Below are 21,685 nucleotides of genomic sequence, written 5' to 3'. Positions count from 1 at the left end.
TATCAACTATGTTTCGGTTTTCAATCAAGCAGCTTCTATAGACCAATTTACATTAATATATCATATCATTTATCAAATAAGTGGATATAATCGGTCTATTTAGGTATATATCCCATGGCAGAGAATCTCATTCTCAGCCATGATAGATATACAGTCTGTACTAGGCTATTTAATCACGTCTTATGTTACAAGCATTTTTGTATTAAACTATTAACTGTACTTATTTTACGTAGAACATTGATTTAAGAACGATTCTGGTATGTCTACATCTTTTATAATATTGTTTTAACATCAGCATTTTTTTAACAATTACATAAAACTATTAATTAAAAAATTATTTAAATATACAATTAATTAATAATAGTTATATTTTTATGCGAATGTCAAGAATTTCAATATATGAATAATGTTTTTCATTTAAGAATTATGAATGATAAACGAGACTATACGTTTTATATGAAGTGTGCAAAACAAACATTTCGCTGGATAATCTCGTCATCATTATGTCATTCCATAGTTGCTTGTATTGAATGATTATTACACTTAATTGCTTGTAAATATTTCTACTGCCTGTCAATCCAAATAATTTATGGGTATATGTAGTTGGGAGAATTATAAATAATTTCTAGGAATTTTAAGATAGAAATATCATATTTCCATGTTTAGTTCAAAGTTTGAAAAGTTATTCCCAAGCAAATTTGATTTCAGACAATCAAAATATCATCATTTCAATTTCTACCTTCTCCATGAGTATATTTAATTCCCATGAGAATAAAATCTGAGTAACAAAGTAATACTTAAACCACACAAAGTATCTGAGAAGAATGGCAATGTATTATTCATACAAGAAAAAAAAATGTAAAAATATATTAAGATTCAAACCACATAACAATTCTTACAAATAAACCAGCTGAAAAGTTGTTACAAGGGAAGCAAATGGGATTGAGCAATGGAAGTACCATTTTGGCACTATTTCATCCTCTTAACTGAGGTTGAGAAGTTCTACAGAAATCACAAGTCCGTTCGGCAGCGAAGTGTTGATGAAGCAATACTAGTACGGTATATCATTTACAACAACACAACCTTATTCTACTAGTACTCTCTATGGTTTAAGTGAATGAAAAATATCTAATAAAGAACAACTAGTACAACATTTTTAATTTTCAATATAAATCTCAAAAACCTTTTTGATGCCAGTCAGTAAGCTTGCTTCATGTTCATGCTTCCTTACCTTTAATAAAAGCTGCAAAAGAGAAATGCAGCAATTGCCAATAGATCAAAACAAGGATATAAGGATAACTGTGGTTGAATAACAGGACCAGAAGACACACACTTAGTAACAAGCAATTGCGCAGAGACAGAAGCTATTTACCTTTCAATAACAGGAGGATCTTAAATGTTTGTCAGTCTTTTTTGCAATTACGGCCACATTTCTTGGAGATATCATTGGGTCAAAAATGGGTAACAAGTAGGCTTCCACTGTGCTATCTTGCTCTTGAAGAAACAGTAGTCTGTCAAGCAGAATCAGAGTTTCCAAAAGAGGTCCAAGAGAAGCCCTGAGTGACCAAAAGGGTCCTATAAGGTCCTGCACATAATTGCTACATTAAGTACTTTGCAGTTCTCTCATGTTTGGATTATGGCATAAAAAATAACTAAATCAGAAGACTATAACTGATTTGGTAAAATTTTTTGGACCTAAACTAACTTTGTTTTGGTAAATAAAAAAAAATCGCATTTAGCTTTGAAAATTTTGCGTTTGGAAGCACCTATGAAATACTTTTCAAAATTAGCTTATACTTTTTAAGCTAAAAAACCTAATATAGCCTTATATATTAAGGAATATTTATATTTATTTTTGCAGTTCATTACATTTATATCTTTTAAAGTAATTTTAAATGTTAAAAATAATTTTACTAAACACAAGTTTTATAGTTTGTATTTATTGAAAGTCACTTATTTTTATTTATCAAACATAGTTACTACAACTTTTGGAAACTATCTTTGAAATGCTAGCTTTAATAAGCAATTTTGAAAAGTCAAAACTTTACCAAACTAGGCCTATGAAAATTTTCATGCTTTTCTTGTAAAACTAGCTAACATCAAAAAGCAGTTAAAACAACTTTTATAAAGTTTGCAGAAAAATGATTTCCTTTATAATCAAATTGTGATGCCATCCTTCTAAAAGCACAATATAAAAAATAAATAGCATTTATGTATTTGGCAAAAAAAAACTGCAACTTAGAATAACTAAACAATATTCAGTCTGTCCAAATGCGATTTTTATTTCATGCCACATATTTCATAGATTCCATTTATTGTCCTAATAAATCCAACTTTAATGATAAGATAATCCAATTAATCATACTTCTTAGACGACTGGAAACATGGAAAACAACGTGGGGGCTGGATTCATGATTTCATCTCCTGCATGCCCTATTAATCCAACTAAAGCTCCACCCAACCCAACCAACTGTTTGGCACTAACAAATCTCGTTCACACATGAAAGTTGAATGCTTACAATCCCAAGGACCTGTTTGGACTTTGGAGCTTAAACAAACTAAATGATGCCGATGTCAATATAAATAGAATATGCAAATTTAGTCATCAAACTAAGCAAGTAATAAATGAAATAAGAATAACTCTTGCATCCTGCTTTTAATGAAAATTAATATTTATAATATTGAATTAACAAAATTAATAATAATAATAACCCCACTGGAAGGTAAAGAAAAAATGTAGTCTGTGTTTGTGAACAAAATTATGAAGGGGAAGGGTGGGAAGGAAAGGGGTGAAGACTGAAGAGTACTTCACTATAAAATTCCTTCTCTTCCCTCCGTTCTGCAAAATTAAACCCAAGCACCCTTCATGGCAAAGAAATAATAACTTTCTAGACAAAGTAATAAAACTAAGATCTACAGACCTTATAACCACAGACATTTGAACTTTTAAATAATGGAAGAAATTGAAAGTGACGTACCAAAAATGGTTCTGCTTCCTTCCATATGCCTTTAAGGTTTACATCATTTGAAAGCTTAATACCAAGATGAGACAATCCAGAGTGGCAGAAGTTCTCAAAATGTAAAAATGTGTCGCGGGATTTAGTCCCTCCACACCCAGCTTGTACTTCTATTGGAGGGGCCAAAATCTCGTCTGTAACACATTGAGAAAGGCTAAGCATGTACATCAGTGAATCCAACACCACCGCACATCACCAAACAATCACAAGGTACTTTGAAATGTGTCAAATATACTCTCATTATCAACTTTTTAAGTGTCTACTAACTACTATTGTAATTGCAAGATAGTTTTTCACCAAGGTTTTCTAGATTCACGGAGAGATGAATATCAAATATGGGTAACATGTATAATAACAAACAAAAAGGTCTCCTACAAAATGATAAAAAGACAAGAATTGGACAAGAATAAACAAAACAAAGATTTCCAATTTTTTGCATATCCATTGGAGAAATCTAATTAAAATAGCCATTATCTTGCCAATAGCCATAAAGTAGCCAAGAAGATTACTTCATCCCCTAGTTTGAGATCATAACTTCCCATCTCTTTTCATCTCAAGTTCCTTGTTCGTCCAACTATTCATTGGGTGAAAAGTTGACAGAAAAAATGGATTTTCAACAATAACAGCCATAAACTCTCAAAAGAGATTGATTCAAATACCGGCTTCAGATTCCGTGGAAACTACAGGCAGAAAATCTTGCCTCAGGAGACCAGTACTTCCTTTAAGATGCAGATGGGACTCTGCAGATCTCCTTTGATGTCTCCGACGCAGAGCCTTCCCTTTACGGCCAATTGAAGGAGTGTTTATTGTGAAATCTGGATAATATTTACAAAGAACCTGCCATCACAAATATACATAGAGATGTTATATCTACGTACAAGGGAAGAATGCATCGTTAAATGAATATCTTTGTCTCTTGATCAGAAATGGAAAAGAAGAAAAGAAGAAAAGCACTCTGTCTCCGTATGTTACCGATTTCACTTTAATTATTTGTCACTTCCTATTTGACAAATACAGACTCAATCCCAAGATAGCCCCCATTCAATAAAAACAAAATAGTACTTCTTAACTGGATTTTGTTTCTACTTTTTTCCTAAATGCTTTCAACATCTAACCTTAATGTCACCTTCCATCCAATCTACTTCTTAAGACTTTTACTGAACTTCTCCATACATGACAAAATTAAATTGCCCAAGGAAAGATTTTACCATCTTTTCCTCAATAGATCTTCCTATATTATGAAATGTGTACCACTCATCCAAAAGACATCCAGAAAGTAACACATAAATTAGATGACAAGACTAAGTGATAATTCAATACCATTTGAAATGCGGCACGAAAAGCATGCAACTCAAAGTTATGAATTCCGGCATGCATATCCAAGCTCCTCCATCTATCTGCACTCTAGCAAGATAAAATGCAGTTGGTGTGGTATGTTTCTCACATGAACTTAAAGTAAAAACTTAAAAGGATAAAGAAAATAGTAAATTCATAGAATTCGCTTGCAGAAAAATGACAGGAGCACAATTTTCTGTTTAGGAAGACAACGCTTATATGATTCTAAATGACCTACAACACACTTTGGTACTCTTCAGCTTAAACCATTGTTTATTCAGTTAGTCATGCATCATTATATTCCTAAATTTTAATTTGTATTGTTTTACTTGAATCATGCACTGAATTTGTGCAAGAACCTGCCTGCAGAAAGAAAAGCAGAGCCACTTCCTCATTAGGGTATGTAACTATTTTTCACAAATATGGTTATTAATCAAATAAGCTAAATGGTCTATGTTATGCATAATTATGGTCTTTATCTAATAATACCTTACATATCAATGAAATAAGTAGTGTAACACTAATTGAACAATATTCAATAACTGCACTGCATGTTCAAGATAGTGAAAGGAGAAAAGCATTAGGAGATTTCTATGCCTTTAAATGGCATCAAAACTTACAAGCCTGACTGAAGAAAGGTGTCACAATTAGCAAAACATTAGTCATTTTCTCATAACTCTGTTTCACCCTCCCTTTAGTAAGCTAGTATATAAAAAGGTGAAGAGGGGACCAAAAATATCACTTACCTGACAAGCAAGATCACGCACATTTTTTGCAAGTGATAAACCCGCAGATCTTACAGCATGACTCATTGGAAACCCAAATTCAGATTCACCATCCTTAGCACTTCCTTCTGACAATAAATTGTAACAGCAACCAAGACTAACAACAGCTTTAACATCTTGGCACTCTATGAAAGTCCTAACAAAAAAAGAATTTGGATGAATTACAACTTTGCAGAATGTAAATTGTAGATTATATAATATATAATAAAAGTAACACACACAAACAATGGCAATGATATAAAACAGGCTTCTCAACTTTACATGGAGAAAAATCAATGGTCACAGCGAAGAAAAGGTGGTGCTTTGATGTATGGACAAAAATTGAAATGGATCAGATATTAGTCAACTATCAGATATCTTGTTTGGACAGAAGTCCCGAAGTTGTGAGTTTTAAAGAAATTATATATCATTTGGGTGGTTGGATTTTCTTGATTATATTTTAAAATTATTCAGGGATTGGAATGTTTGCTTCACTGACTTCTTTTATTGTCTCCTTGTAACGTGCTCTCTACCTTTCTTTCTGAAAATTATTGTTTAATCTAAAAAGAGATTCAAGGATAGTAAGAGGAAGAAACAAAGCAACTTATCCAAATTTCGGAACTAACTTCAGCATAGTCACTGAAAGGTCACCACAGGCATGAAGCCCAGCAAGAACAGTCGAAGGTTTTCTCTTTGCATTACCGGACCAACATATTTTCCCTTGATCTTTGTTTTGGTTCCCCATTGATGTGGATTGCAAAGCATCATCTACAGGCAAAGATGCTTCAACCAAAGTTTTCAATGTATCAATTGACAATACATGACATGTGATTGTCTTTGGAACATTCAAACTCCACATGCCTGATCTAGAGCAAAAAGAAAGTAAACACATAAATGAATTTTCATAAAAACAACAGCAACAACAATAATTAATGATAATAGTATCGGTAGATATTAAAATAATAATATGGACAACTTTGACCACCTATTGAGACATCGTCAAATGCAAATCATCCTCCCGAACACAAATATTGACATATTCACATCACTTTTTTCCCCTAAACTTGTATATTTGTCATGTGATATCCAATGGTTATGGTTGGAATTCCTAGCATGCTTATTTTACTTCATTCTGTTCCTTATCATACATTTGCCATTTTGTACAACCTCAAGGATCTCATAGGTACCCCAAAATATAAGTGAACATTGCAGTAAATAAGGAGAACATACCCAGATTTTAACATCTGTGACACATAGTGCTTTTTAATTCGTTCTGCACGTGCATCAGTAACACTTCCATGATGAGAACATGCATCAATCGCAATGACAGGATGCTGATATTGAAAGGCAAGCACTTGTGCAAGATAACCCTATAAATAGAGCATAAAACAAACAAAATTTCCTCATTGGTATTGATGGAACTAATGGAAACAACAAAGTAGTGAATCACAGATTTGCAATTTTGAAAACGAGGGATTGCAAATGACAAAGAAGTAAATTATCATACCACAATCATCAATAGAGGAAGGCACAACATTGAGGCAACTAGCTCTTAAGGACTCAAAAGAAGATAAGTTCTAACCAGAGTACCATACCATGTCCCTCAACTTGCCTAGGATCAGTATCATCATCATCAACAACCACCACCATCTTTTCCCAATAGATGGATTAACTAAGTGGATTAGACAAAGCGAAAGTATCCCATCATAAATCATGCCTATATTTTGGTCATTACACTAAAAAATCTTTAGTAACAATTTCATGTTAGTTTTTACAGGTCTCCCTCTATCTCTTGTTATTGGACTAACTTCCATGTAACATCCTAACCTTGTGCAAGCTTTTACAGACCATATCCACCCATGCACAAACCACTGAAGTTAAATTCAACTGTCTTTTCTAAGTGCTACCCAAATTCCCAAAGCCTCGTCCCACCTGCGTTCAGCATCATGCATGTAAAAAATGTAAGCAAGAGTACATGAAGCCACACCTGACCAGCACCAACATCAATAACAGCATCAGCTCTAACATTATTGGCGACTGTGCTTACAACAGCCGAAAGTATTTCTACCTGCACAAATTAAACTCTATTTACCTGATACATTTTAAGCCAATAAATCTTTTGCTGAAAATGAAAGTGAAATGTATATTCAAAACTTTCTTATTAAAGCCTTTGGTTCAGGGGAACAACTTGCGGAATAAAGAAAGCAATACAAGAGCGTGATAAACGTTGACTTACTTCATGTTTTTTCTTCACGTTCATGCCTTGAGCAAGAACAGTGTTAAGTGAAGTAATATACGGACCAGGTAATGCCTGCAAGTATAAAACATTTAAAACTGCGAATTCAAAATCCTTGAAGCAGCCATTTGGCTTGGACACAGAAAGTATATTAATTCTTCAAATGACTTTTCTTATTATGTTCTGAAAAAACTTTCCAAGATTATTTTGAACTTAAACAAATTGCCATGGAGCACAACAAGAGCTGTTTGCTTTGTCTTCTATTTTTATTTTAAGTTGATATCGTCATTATTAATTACAAAATTGCTAGCTTGTTTTGATCTAGTTTCCTGTTTTAAGCATTTTTTTAAGGAAATAGAGAAAACAAGATTTATTATTTTATTTTTATCTATTTCCTTCAAAAAAATAATGGAAAAGAAATACATAATTTAAACATAGCATTATTTTCAGCATATCAGTGAGAACTAATTAACATAAAATTGAAACTGAAAACAAACCAACATTCCCGAAAGGCCTAAATCTGGTGTTACTAAATCCAATGAACAAACAAAAATATCAAAAGATAATCAACATGACTTAGGATTGATATAACCAAAACACCTGAAAGATTAATGCTACTTGTTACCAAGTTTCTATCAGCTCATAAATAAGGGGACAAAAACATAATCAATATCAAACTACCCCAACAGAGATTATTTCACAGTAAAAACTACCCAAGAGTCCAAGCAAAAAGTTAATTCAAATGCCATCCTTGGATTTTGTTGCATGTGATATTAATTATTAGTAAGCAATAACGAAATAGAATGTATAAACCTTGTTCAGAAAGGGTAAAGGTGAACATACTGTGTTTACATCTACTTGTTCTTGACAAAGTGCTAAAGCCCTTAACTTTAGGATGAATTGCTTCAAAGAAGCTGGCCAGTAGTCCTGCCAGAAAATTTTTTCATTAGAGAGAAATATGGGTAAACAAGCAGAACATTGGCACACAAAACTAAATGAAATAAAGAAAGATGACAATAAATGAAAACCACTGTAAGAATTATAAAACACAAAATGCATAAATAACAACAACTAAACATACAATTAAGTAAAATGGTGGCAGAAATTACAGACTTAATTTAGCATATAAAAACCTGCTCTTTCCAAATAGGATTAGAAGGAATTTATTCAAATTCGGCAAGCAAGGAGGTAGACTTTTTTCCAAGAGTAAACACAAGAAGGATTCCAAAAGGAAGAAAGCACAAAAGGATGTTATCATTCAGAAAGAACTCGGACAGAAAAATCACCACTCCATGAATCCTTCTAGAGTTCTAGGACTGGAATCAAGAAACATCATAAAGACCTGGAAACTAGAGGCTAAAGTAAAGCGCGCACACACAAGAAGATGAACTTGCCATCAAGAATAAAAACGCAGAGACTCTGGTAGGAAATAGGAATAATTTGAGCAAGTATATAGCAAGAAGAGAGGAAAGGGCCAGAATAGGACAACTCAATTGACTTAGTTGGGTGGTAAAAATGGTTAGGGAAGACCAAAAGAGTAGAGGAAACGCTTGTAAAAAACAGAGGGACAGAGTTAATTAGGAGTATTTTGTGACGGCATTTTAGAGGGTGTCCCCCAGCAGAGAGAAATCCACTTTGGTATCACCTAGGATTCTTGATATATTGTGAAGGAATTCCCAATTCAATACACCTATCTTCTACATTTACTGTGCTCTTTTGTGTGAATCACGCACACACACTCCCAACAGAGCATGACCACCGCGGCACAATTAAGTATCTATGAAAATCATATAAAACAATGCCAAAATCTCACGAGCTGAACATCTAATAATACCACACTACAGAAAGAAATCTACAGAACCAGCAGCAATTCAAGCATTTTCAACCACCGCAGAGCGGCACTTGGTTGTCACTCAACCCTAGCTTACATATCACACTAGATATTTAGATCCCATGGCCTAACTCAGCTGAGCAAAGTTAAGTTAACCTTAAAGCTGGCAAAATCTGTTGAATCAAAAACACCTATCACTAAAAAAAAAAAAAGCACGGATTTTTTTTCTATTATAAATAAAAAAATAAAATCCAAAAAAACACCCTTGCTTCCTCAATGCATCAAAGGATACCTAAAGACCAAAAAAAAAGGATTCCTTAACGCCTATTTACCTGCGTTATAAGCTAGGGCATTAAGCCTTCAAATCCAAAGGGATAACTCCACCAAAAGCAAAAAATGCCGCATAACTCCCATTCAATTATTCTAGTGCAATTATCTATTTATCCTACAACTTGAACCCTAACCCCAGCTAAAAATAGAAAATTCAATTTGAAAAAAATCAAAATAAATGAGGAATGTAAGTATGTAACCAAAAAAATAACCTGCACCACTCCAGATGGTATCAAGAGAAGATTCTGAACAGGTTCTCTGCGGAGACAATCCATCCATTCCTTGTCAACATTCTCCCACAGCCTATCCTGAAATTTAACCATACCAAGTTAGCCCTAATTTTGAAAAAAAAAATATTTCTTTTCCCTTTCTCGAAAGAAACTGTTAGTGGTGACTGCACCGTGAAGAAATTGACGACGTGGGCATTAATTAAAGAGTTGAAAGGGGCGATGAAGTCGACGATGGCGTTGATCCATGAGAGGGTGTTGCTCGCTGTGTCGCATGAATATTGCGTACCACAACACTCTACAGCTGCAGCATCAGCCATAGCTGCAAGCATGTGCCAAGAGAACGCCGTCTCGTTTCTGTTCGGTTTTTTTTTCCTTTTTCTTTTTGGGTTACTAAATTTTCATTAATTAATAACTAATAATAATTTTAAAATAAAGAGTAAAGTGAGTAAGTGACAGGTAGGGGTGTTCGCGGTGCGATATGGATCTGTTTTGAATCAAAAATTCATCCGATTCGAACACTGATTTTATTTACGGTGCGATTTCGATTGGATATTTTAAAAAAAAAAATCTGATCCGATCCGATCCAATTTCAATCGGTTTGGATTGGATTGGATTTGCGGTTTTATAAATTAAAAAAATTAAATACATATAACAAGTCTCAACATCAAATTTTAAATAAACAACAATAACATAACAAGTATCAACAATATCTTAAAAAGCCAACAATAACATAACAATATAAATAAAATTATAGGTTAGTTAAAATAAATAAATAAATAACATTTTGAACAAAAACTATTTATTAAATAATAATAATATATGAATAATATAAAAATATATAAAAAATTAAACATGTTATAAGTATAATTATAAATATAATAATAAAATAATAATATTATAGCGCATTGTACGGTTTGGATTGGATTGGATCGATTATGAAAATTAGATCTGAAATCTGATCCGATCCAGCAGTTTGCAAAAAAATATAATCCAATCAAATCCGAATTAGTGCGGTTTTAATCGGTTTTCGATTTGAATTGGATTGGGTGAATGGTTCAATTTGGATTGGTTTCGATTTGAACACTCCTAGTGACCGGTTAGATTCTCAAAGATGTTGACCTTAGACTACTAGTTAATCTTTAAAAAAAATACTAATTAGGTCCTCTAAGATAATAAACGGTAGACATGTATGTCCTTCTGTCAGTCAATAATGTGAAATGAAACGAAATTATGCATGTATTTCGTTATTTACAATGGTGCATATCTCATTACTATCACATAAGCAGGAAAACAATATAATTTTGAACGGTAAAATATGTATTATCTTTTGAGTTTTCATATATCGATTATCAAATGCTCTCTATTTATCACAATTTCTATCAAAACAAGTGAAATTTTGCTCCAAAAGTTATTAGCTACATGACTATCTTTCATAAATAGACACGTTAGAGTAATTAACAGTATATATAGAAAAAAAGACAGATAGGTCCCTAATTTTTTAAATTTTTGACAAATACATTCCTGACAAAATTTAAATACAAAAAGGTCCTTGACTTTAACAAATGGAGGACAATTTAGTCCTTCCGTCTATTTGCCTCTCATACACCAAACGGAATTGGCTGACGTGGCTGAAACGGTGTCCAAGTGTCCGTTACGGTGCCACGCAGAAAGGGGAATAAAGTTCGAAAGACAAATAAGTCATTGACGTCATTTTGCAAATAAAGTTCGAAGGACAAATAAGTCCTTGAGAATTTAGTTCATTATACTTCTATATGTATCATATATTACTATCTAATTTAATAATTAAATGTGTCACATGACACTCTTATTAAAATTGAGAGAAAATATTTTTTTTCAAAATTAATAAACTCCTTTCCTAAATTCTTTCATCTACCTCTCTCCATTTTTCTATTTCTCTCTATTATTTTCACTCTATATATAATTATATTTTATATTAGTAATTTGACAAATCAAAATATATCATCCGATAATTTTTTACAATTAAAATATTTTAAATGTAAAAATATACACATTAAATTATTTTAAATTTTAGATAACAAAAGCTAAAATTAATTATTAATAAAAAATTAGACTTTTTCATATAAAAATAATAACTAAAAATCTTATTATTTAATTTTTTATCTGTAGATATCTTGGTCTTCTTAGCCAGAGATTTTTGTCAAATTACGACTTTTTTGTAAAAGTAGTTTGATTTTATAAATCTTTTGTGCCATGCATAATTTATACTGTTAGAACAAAGTGAACTATAATTTAAAAAAAAATATTCTCGTAATGTTATTATGGATAAAAATACTAGTTCTAATATAATACACAAATACACTAATGATAACTTAATACATGAATGATACACAAATGAACTAATGCTAACTTGATACATAAATGAACTGATGCTAACTAATGCCACTGGTATGATAAAAACTGAACTAATACAATTTAACAAATTATAATATAATACACAAATGCACTAAAACAATGCAATTTAAGAAAAAAAGTAGAAAGAGAATAAGCCCAATTTCTACAATTTTAATACAAATAATTTAAATTGCAGAATACAACAAGTTAACTAGATTTCAAAATACAAGCATAATTTTATAAACTAAATTCTCATAATAGAAGTATAATAGAAGTATAATGAACTAAATTCTCAAGGACCTATTTGTCCTTCGAATTTTATTTGCAAAATGACGTCAAGGACTTATTTGTCCTTTGAACTTTATTCTCCTTCCAGCGTGGCACCATAACGGACACCTGGACACCGTTTCAGCCACGTCAGCCAGTTCCGTTTGGTGTATGAGAGGCAAATAGACGGAAGGACTAAATTGTCCTCCGTTTGTTAAAGTCAGGAACTTTTTGTATTTAAATTTTGTCAGGGATGTATTTGTCAAAAATTTAAAAAGTCAGTGACCTATCTGTCTTTTTTCCATATATATATTAGTTGATGAATTGATAAAAGGACATCATGTGTTCACCATTTGCTATCCTAGATAATCAAATTGGTATTTTTTTCTCTAAGAACTAATTAGTCCCAAATTATAATCTTCAGAGACCTAATTGTCACTCTACTCCAAAAATAAATAATGACTGAGAGGATTAGGAGGGAACGCTGGGCTGAACTGAAAGAGAAACAGGCTCTCTGTGTTTGATTGTCTCTGTTGCTAGTAAATTGACAATTATCTAGATTCATCACATTTATTCACGGATTCACTTTACTATTTTGCTAGCTTTTCTTTCTTTATTTCATTTTTTTAGGACTTTTCTCCTAAGATTCATGGATTTTTTTAGAGTAAACTACCATTTCTATCCACAAAAATTTTAAATACTGACAAATTTATTCATAAAAAAGGAAATTATCATTTACCCATAAAACATGAGTTCCATATAACAAAATTATCCAAATGTTGAAAAATCATTTTAAAACCCCAAATTACCCCTTTTCTAACCCTAATCTCAACCCCCTTCTTCCAAATCTCATCCATTTCTTTATTCTTTTCAGAAATTTCATCACCTCCTTCATCAACACCACCACCATCTCCACCGCCACCAACCGTCAACCTCACTTTTTTCTTTCTCCACAGCCATAAACAACAACGATAGTGATGATCCTTTGCTTATTGCAACCTTTGCTTCCTACAACTGCTCATCTGCTCTACGCCTTGCGTTTTTCTCCTCTTCTATCACAAACATGCCGCCACTCATTCCTCTTCTCAACCACCTCCACTTCGATGACCGCCACTCTTTCACTATCTCCTACCTCACCGCTAAGTGCGGTTTCTTCCATGAAAACTTTCTCAGAGCACACAAGCGCGTTCTCTTTGACACCCCATCAAACCAGATTTCGTCATCTCTTCTTCAAAGTCAACGATTTCTCACTCTCTCAAATCACCACCATCATGTGCAAGATTCCTGTGTTATTCACATGCGATCCCACCAAAGCGATCTTACCAAATTTTCAATTTTCAGCATCCAAAGGTGCTTCTCCTTCCGATATTATATTGAAAGTAATGGAGGAAGGGTGGTGATGGTAATGGTGGTAATAGTATTGATATGATTTGGGATTGGAGTAGAAGTGATGATGAGAAGTAAAATTAAAAGTTAGAGTGAAGTTGTTGTTGTTTATAGCTGTGACAGTGGAGAAGGAGGAAGATAAGGCTGACGGTTGGTGACAGTGGCGGTGATGATGGTGTTGGTGAAGGGGGTGGTAAAATTGATGAAAAGAATAAAGAGATGATTGAAATTTGCTGAGAGGGGTATTGAGACTAGGGTTAGGAAAAGGGTAATTTAGAGTTTTTAGGTTATTTTTCAACGTTTGGATAATTTTGTTATATGGAACTCATGTTTTATGGGTACAAATAGTAATTTCTTTTTTTTGTGGATAAATTTGTCAGTGTATAAAACTTTCGTGAATAAAAATGGTAGTTTACTCATTTTTTATTTAAATTAAATAAATATAATATTTACGAAAATAAATAATCAGTGAAGTAATTACAAAAATCATACTCGCTCATATTTCACATGCCAAGGGGTGTTTAAAAAATGAGTATATCTCGGATATTCTGTGATAGAGATAGAGTGATTGTCAGTCATATTTCAGATGCATCGTGATAAGAACATGCGTTGATATTGGATACTGAACATCCGAGATAAATGCAATTAAATGCAATTGTTTTGGATGAGGGCTCCAAGATATAATCATTTTAATTGGAACGTTTCAATTAATATGGGAGATAGACGATTTTAATGAGCAATTTTAACTCAAATAATTTGAAACTACCCATTTAAACACGTCATTTAAAATGAGATGGTTTTTAGAAAAATAATTTGATGACAGTTTTAAATTACGTAACTTGATTGCTATGTTTTAAATGGATAATTTTAAATTACGCAATTTTAAAATACGTCACTTGAGATAAAATCGTCTATCTTCCATATTAATTTTGCAGTATTCATAAATAGCTAGTACAACAATATATGTATATTTCTTTTAATTGAATTAAATTAAATTATTAATTTCAACTAGAATTATCTAAATTTTAAATGAAATATTTTTATAATTTTAATTTATTTCAATAAAAAATATACCTATTCATTATTTATCAAAATACCTTTTTTATAAAAAAATTAATTTCTAATTAATTTATTATTTATTATAAATAAAAATTTTAAAAAATATTCTCAAAATATTCGTTAGAAAAATTTGAATCCACCGAAAATAGGCAAACAGTGGGATACGATTACGAAGCATTAATGGCGATTTCACATAATCGAAGACCATCACATATGCTTTTTTCCCTCGCCCCATTCAGCGACCCATGAGTTTTAACTTTTAACAATCTAATCATTAGGACCAGTTTCATTTGTACCATGAGTTCTTAACTACATCTTGGACTCTGAGAGAGAAATTACGGAGTTGCTCTTATCTCAAGTGCTGAGACCCCATCATTTTTTGAGCAAATGCTGAGTATTCGATATCAGCACTTATGCATATCACCGGTGCACCCAAGATGTGATTCACCGTCACCCTATCACATAACGGAATCATGGCATCTGAGATACTCCCTGTTCATGCTCAGGCCCAATACTATGGTCCAGGCCCAAGTAAGCTAAAAAAGGCCCAATCCAAAGGTTGGCCTTTACCACTTACCTGACCTCCTCAAAGAAGTCGGGTTCGATATCAGCTGGCAGATAACGCTTATTCAAATAAGTAACTGCCCCCTAAAATCTCTCATCCACTTCTAGAAGAGATATTTCAACAACCTTTAGATAAAGGAACGGTTATCCACCTTAAGAAGTGGAACTACTCCAATGGTGGTTATTGGATCATCACCTATAGATACACTGATATACTCAGGTAAAGTAAAGTTTCAATACTCTCAAAACCTGTTTACCCCCTTGCTAGCTTAGGCATTGAAGTGTCTTTGCAGGTACCACCCCCATTTTGCCAAATACTCACAACTTGGACGGCAGTTCCCAGACGCAAACCAAGTCAGAAACTACCTCCTTCTAGCGTTCGGGCCTTCCATCCAAGCCCAATCCGTTTATTTTAGGTTACCTTCGTAACGTTGGCACCGTTGCCACGGACCTGGGAGATCAATCCATAATGGCAGAAGACCAGAACAAGGACGGACATACTGCATCGGAACCTAAGTAAGAGCATCAAGATGCAGTCAATAATAACAGAGCCATAATATCTCTGCAAGGAGTGGATAGACAACATAGAGAAGGTCCCTCAGGCATGCAAGACCCAAGAAGAATCTCTTCTAAAGTGCACAAACCAGAGAAAGAGGGACAACCTCACTCTGTCGATCTCTTGGGGCTGCTACACGGCCACCAAGGACGGCTAGAATAGCTGGGGCAAGAACTGGAATGACGCGCAAAAAGCAAAGAGAAACCTAAGGAGAGAAGCTTAACGACGAAAAGAGCTTGAAGAAAAGCTCTTAAGACTAGAATCTCACCTCTAAAATAGGAATTCTCACGCTGACCGAGAAGACACCCCATTGGGGGGAGAAGACCCATTCAGCGAAGACATCATGAGGGCAAAAGTTCCAAGGAACTTCAAAAGCTCTGACATGGATTTGTACGACGGGACTACCGACCCAAAGCATCACTTGAGCAACTTCAAAAGTCAGATGTATCTAGTCGACGCCTCTGATGCTACCCGCTGCAAATCCTTTCCAACAACTTTGACAAAGGCGGCGATGAAGTGGTTCGATAGCCTCCCCCAAGGTCGGTCACCAACTTCGATGACCTCTCACGTAAGTTCCTTATGCAGTTTTCAATCCAGAAGGACAAAGTCAAGCATGCGCCTAGTCTCCTGGGAGTAAAACAGGAGATTCGAGAAACCCTGAAAGACTACATGGAAAGATTCAATAAGGCGTGCTTAGAAATTCAAGACCTGCCTACAGAAGTAGTGATCATGGGCTTAGTAAATGGACTCTGAGAAGGCCCCTTCTCTCAGTCCATCCCTAAAAGGCATCTGACTTCTTTGAGAGATGTACAAGAAATAACAGAAAAGTACATCAATATGGAAGAAAATGCCAGACTGCAGGAACTGAGCTGGCGATCCGGGCACCCTAACTCATCAAAGGAAAAGGAGAGGGAGCCCAAGAAGAAATAAGAAGTCGAGTCTGAAAGGCCCAGAAGATATCATTCTTACACTCCCCTACAAGTTTCCATAGTCGATATTTACAGGAAAATTTGCCACACTGAAAAGTTACCTCCCCCCCGGCCTATCAAGAACAAGAAGGGGGGAGTCGTAGCGAATATTGTGAATATCATAAATTATATGGGCACTCTACCAATAATTGTTACAACTTAAAAAATGTAATAGAAAAGCTAGCTAGGGAAGGTTGGCTTGACAGATATCTCATAGAAAGGCTGGACAATCATGGAAAGAGGAAGCGAGATGAGAAAGATAGGAGAGATCCACTACCACGAACCCCGGAACGACATATATATATGATCTCGGGAGTGTTTGCTGGTGGAGGACTCACCAAATCATCTCGTAAAAGACATCTGAAGGAAGTTTACCAAGTCAGGAGTGAACTACCCGACCTTTCAACCATCTCTTTCACCAAAGAAGTCGGACAAAGTATTGCTCCAGGACATGATGATCCGGTGGTGATTACCATGATCCTCACCAACGCCCATCTACACAGAACTCTGGTGGATCAGGGAAGCTCAGCATACATCCTGTTCAAACCAGCATTTGATAAGTTTGGATTGAACGAAAAGGAGTTAAGGGTATACCCTGACACCCTCTACGGATTGGGGGATACACCAATAAAACTACTGGGATTCATACTCCTACATACCAGTTTTGGAAAGGGAATGAAATCTAAAACTCTAAGCATCAACTTCATTGTCGTCGATGTGGGCTTGGCCTATAATGCCTTGATAGGTAGAACGACCCTAAATCGGCTTAGAGCAGTGGTATCTACCCCTCCATCTTTGCATAAAATTTCCAACACCAGAGGGAATTACAACCATCAGGGGAGATCAGAAGCTGGTGAGAAAGTGTTACAATGAAAGCCTAAACCTGAAGGGTAAAGGCAAGGAGGTGAACATCATTGAGTTCGGAGGCATCTGAGTTAAGGAGGAGTTGTGACCACAGCCCAGAGGAAAGACTGAAGAAGTTCAGATCGGGCAAGACGACGGGAAAAATACTAACATAGGAGCCAATCTAAAAGGAGATTTGAAGTAGAAGTTGATAAAGCTCTTACTAGAAAATTCTGACATCTTCGCTTGGAAAGCTTCCGACATGGCTGGGATAGATCTCGAGCTCAAGACGCATAAGTTGTCGGTGTACCCAGGATCTCGAGCTGTTCAACAGAGAAGACGAAAGTTCAGCCCTAAACGGGCTCAAGTGGTCGAAGAACAAATACAAGCCCTTTTGGAGGCCGGCTTTATCAGAGAAGTCAAGTATCCGGCCTGGCTGGCAAACGTGGTGCTAGTCAAGAAGCAGAACGGCAAGTGGAGGATGTGTGTCGACTACACCGACTTGAACAAAGTTTGTCCAAAAGACCCATATCCTCTTCCAAATATTGATACCCTGGTAGACTCCAGCTCGGGATATCAATACTTGTCATTCATGGATGCATACTCAAGATATAACCAAATCGCAATGTACAGGCCGGATCAGGAAAAGACATCTTTCATCACGCCTAGAGTAAATTACTGCTACATGGTCATGCCCTTCGGGTTAAAGAATGCAGGAGCCACATACCAAAGGCTGATGAACAAGGTATTTGCACCTAACCTTGGAAGTTTAATGGAGGTATATGTGGACGATATGTTAATAAAAACCAAGGATGAGGCCAACCTCCTGACTGGCCTCTCACAAGTCTTTAGCACTATAAGGGCGCATGAGATGAGATTAAATCCCGCAAAGTGCACCTTTGCAGTGGAGGCTGATAAATTTCTAGGATTTATGCTAACTCAAAGGGAGATTGAAGCTAACCCCGATAAGTGTAGAGTAGTCCTGGAAATGAAGGGCCCGACCTATTTATGGGAAGTTCAGCAGCTGAACGACCAACTTGCAGCTCTTTCCAAGTTTTTGGCAGGATCAGTATTGAGATCCCTACCACTTTTTTTCTACTAAGAAAAGGATGTCAGTTCGAATGGAGTTCCAGGAGTTCAAAACGTTTTTTAGCCAACCTCCTGTTCTGACTCGACCTAAAATTGGGGAAGAGCTCGTCCTGTAATTGTCTATAGCCGAAATGGCTGTGGCGTCAGCACTGATACGGGAGGATGAGGTCGGGTAGCATCCTGTATACTTCACTAGCAAAGTTCTGCAAGGCCCTGAGTTAAGATACCAAAAACTCGAGAAGTTTGCGTATGCCTTAATAGTTGCATCTTGAAGGCTACGACCTTATTTTCAAGCTCATACAATAAAAGTTCGAATGAACCAGCCCATGAAGCAAATTCTTCTAAAAACAGATATTGCGGGCAGAATGGTTCAATGGGCTATAGAACTATCCGAGTTCGACCTAAAGTATAAAACTCGATCAGCGGTTAAAGCTCAGTGTCGGACCGACGTTATGGTGGAATACGCGGGGGATCAAGACGCCTCCACAACTTGGGAGTTGTATGTCGACGGCTCTTCCAATAAAGTCGGAAGCGGTGTAGGCATAATACTGGTCAACCAAGAAGGAACCCAAATAGAAGTCTTCCTAAAATTTTAATTCTCGGCCTCCAACAATCAGGCATAATATGATGCCTTGATTGCCGGGTTAAAGCTAGCAGAAGAAGTCGGTACAACCAAAGTAGTGGACTTCAGTGACTCTCAAGTGGTGACTTCTCAAATCAATGGAGAGTATCAGGCTGAAGACCCAAATATGAAAAGGTACTTAGACAAAACTTTGGAGTACCTTAGGCGATTCTCAAAGACCGAGGTCAGACATATAACTTGGGATCTTAACAGCAAAGCAGACGCCCTCTCCAAGTTAGCAAGTACCAAGCTAGGAGAAAATAACAGAAACCTGATCCAAGAAACTCCCCAAGGGCCCTCTGTAATGAAAATAGAGGCTAAACAAGATCTCCTAGAGGTGTCCAACTTGGACCTTGGGTGAATGACCCCATTAATCGAATATATAAAATTCAACATCCTACCTAAGGAGGAAAAAAAGCCAAGAAAATCTGGAGGGAGGCACAAAGTTACACCTTGGTGAAAAATATTCTTTATAGAAGAGGAATATCCATACCATTACTAAAGTGCGTCCCGACCTCAAACACGACAGAAGTTTTGGAAGAGGTGCACAATGGTATCTGCGAAAACCATCTCGGAGCAAGGTCTTTAGTCAGAAAAGTTGTCCGAGCTGGGTTTTATTGGCCGACCTTGCAGAAGGATGCTACCAAATTCGTGAATAAATGTCAGCCATGCCAAATGCATGCTAAATTTTATGTCACTTTCCCAGAAGAACTTATAAGCATAACTTCTCCATGGCCTTTTGTAAAAATGGGAATTAGACCTACTCGGACCTTTTTCCCAAGCGCTTGGACAAGTAAAATACCTCATAGTGGAAGTGGACTACTTCACGAAATGGATCAAAGCAGAACCCTTAGCCACCATCACAGCTCAGGAAAGTCAGAAGTTCCTCTATAAGAATATCATTACCAGATATGGCATTCCCTATTCCATCACCACGGATAATGGTACCCAGCTCACCGACTCTATATTCAAAAACTTGGTAGCCAGTATGAATATCAAGCACGAGTTCACCTCGGTTGAACACCCACAAGCAAAGGCAAGCTGAGGCAGCCAATAAAGTCATACTGGCAGGATTGAAGAAAAGGCTTCAAAATGCAAATGGGGCTTGGGTCGAGGAGCTCCCTCAAGTGTTGTGGGGCTATAGAACCACACCTCAATTAGCTACTAGAAAATACCCTTCCGACTTGCTTATGGCATAGAAGCCATGATACCAGTTGAAGTCAACGAGCAAAGTCCAAGGGTGAGGTTCTATGATGAGGTCGGCAATCTTAGGGCACATAGAGAAGAACTCGAACTACTCCCGGAAGTCCGAGGACAGACCCAGATAAGGGAAGCAGCACTAAAGCAAAGAATGACGAACAGATACAATAAGAAAGTCATTCGTAGAAGCTCCACCTCAGATGACTTGGTCTTGATTAGGAACGACATTGGCGTGAACAAGTCAGTTGAAGGAAAGCTCGCTGCCAATTGGAAGGGGCCATATAGGATAATTGAAATACTCCAAAAAGAGTATTACAAAGTATCCGACCTGGATGGTACCGAGCTCCCTAGGTCGTGGCATGCCTGCAACATGAGGAGAAACTATAGCTAGAAGCGAACTCCACTTCCTGATGTACTCTTTTTTCCAACTTCATGGTGTTTCCCCAAATAAAGGTTTTCCTAAAAGGGGTTTTAACGAGGTATCAAAGTGGAGACTAAGGGTTAAAAGTTGAAAATCCCTTAGTAGCTAAAGCAACTTTTTGTAAAAGTTATCTCCATCAATCAATAAGCATTTATTTTATCTCTTCATAATTCCATTAGTATTATTATTCTACAAAACGCACCGATTTAAGTTAAAAAAAGTGTGAAAATCCTTTGACTGACTTGAGTGGTCGGCGAGATGAAATGACGAGGTACAAGTTGATGTAAAGAGGGTGTAAAGAGGTTGTAAAAGACAATCATGATAACTCGGAAACAATATCGCTAACGACTAACAAGTCGGAAAGCCCGAGAAAAAAAATGCATCACAAAAATAATCTAAGTTATGAAAACAGTTCAATAAACAAAATTGAATGTGTAAAATCGAAATAATGGAACACAAAAGAGATACAAAAATCCCCCAAGAATAGAAACGAAGGTTTTCTCAAAATCACACTGCAAAAAGTTTTTTCAAAAAGTTTTGGACGATAGTGAAATTATCTAACTTAGACGAAAAAATTCCTTTATAAACTGAGAA

The 21,685-nt window shown here is 35.6% G+C and overlaps 1 protein-coding gene across 7 annotated transcripts; it reads right to left on the bottom strand.

Annotated features, from left to right (window-relative positions):
* Window positions 1–816: 816 nt before the first annotated feature.
* On the bottom strand, window positions 817–10,141 carry LOC112703409 (uncharacterized). 7 transcript variants are annotated; one of them, XR_011864132.1, is made up of 14 exons: window positions 9,914–10,141; window positions 9,726–9,821; window positions 8,166–8,279; window positions 7,353–7,427; window positions 7,104–7,184; window positions 6,347–6,486; window positions 5,743–5,982; window positions 5,099–5,273; window positions 4,338–4,421; window positions 3,677–3,854; window positions 2,979–3,151; window positions 2,366–2,558; window positions 1,373–1,585; window positions 817–1,243 (listed from the first exon to the last, which is right to left on the bottom strand). XR_011864132.1 is itself a non-coding variant. In XM_072199624.1 (13 exons), exons 1-12 carry the CDS (start codon window positions 10,070–10,072, stop codon window positions 1,376–1,378), a joined length of 1,725 nt encoding a protein of 574 aa, XP_072055725.1. In that variant the 5' UTR covers window positions 10,073–10,141; the 3' UTR covers window positions 817–1,243; window positions 1,373–1,375. The 7 variants fall into 7 exon arrangements, 2 of the variants coding, with proteins under 2 accessions (XP_072055725.1, XP_025610621.1); XR_011864129.1 differs by having other exon boundaries at window positions 2,366–2,531; XR_011864133.1 differs by having other exon boundaries at window positions 8,196–8,279; window positions 9,914–10,140.
* Between the last annotated feature and the right edge of the window lie 11,544 nt (window positions 10,142–21,685).

The sequence above is a fragment of the Arachis hypogaea genome, chromosome 7 (assembly GCF_003086295.3).
Source record: "Arachis hypogaea cultivar Tifrunner chromosome 7, arahy.Tifrunner.gnm2.J5K5, whole genome shotgun sequence".
NCBI lineage: Eukaryota > Viridiplantae > Streptophyta > Magnoliopsida > Fabales > Fabaceae > Arachis > Arachis hypogaea.
Note: the sequence above shows the minus strand (reverse complement) of the source record. Positions and strands in the feature narration are given on the sequence as shown.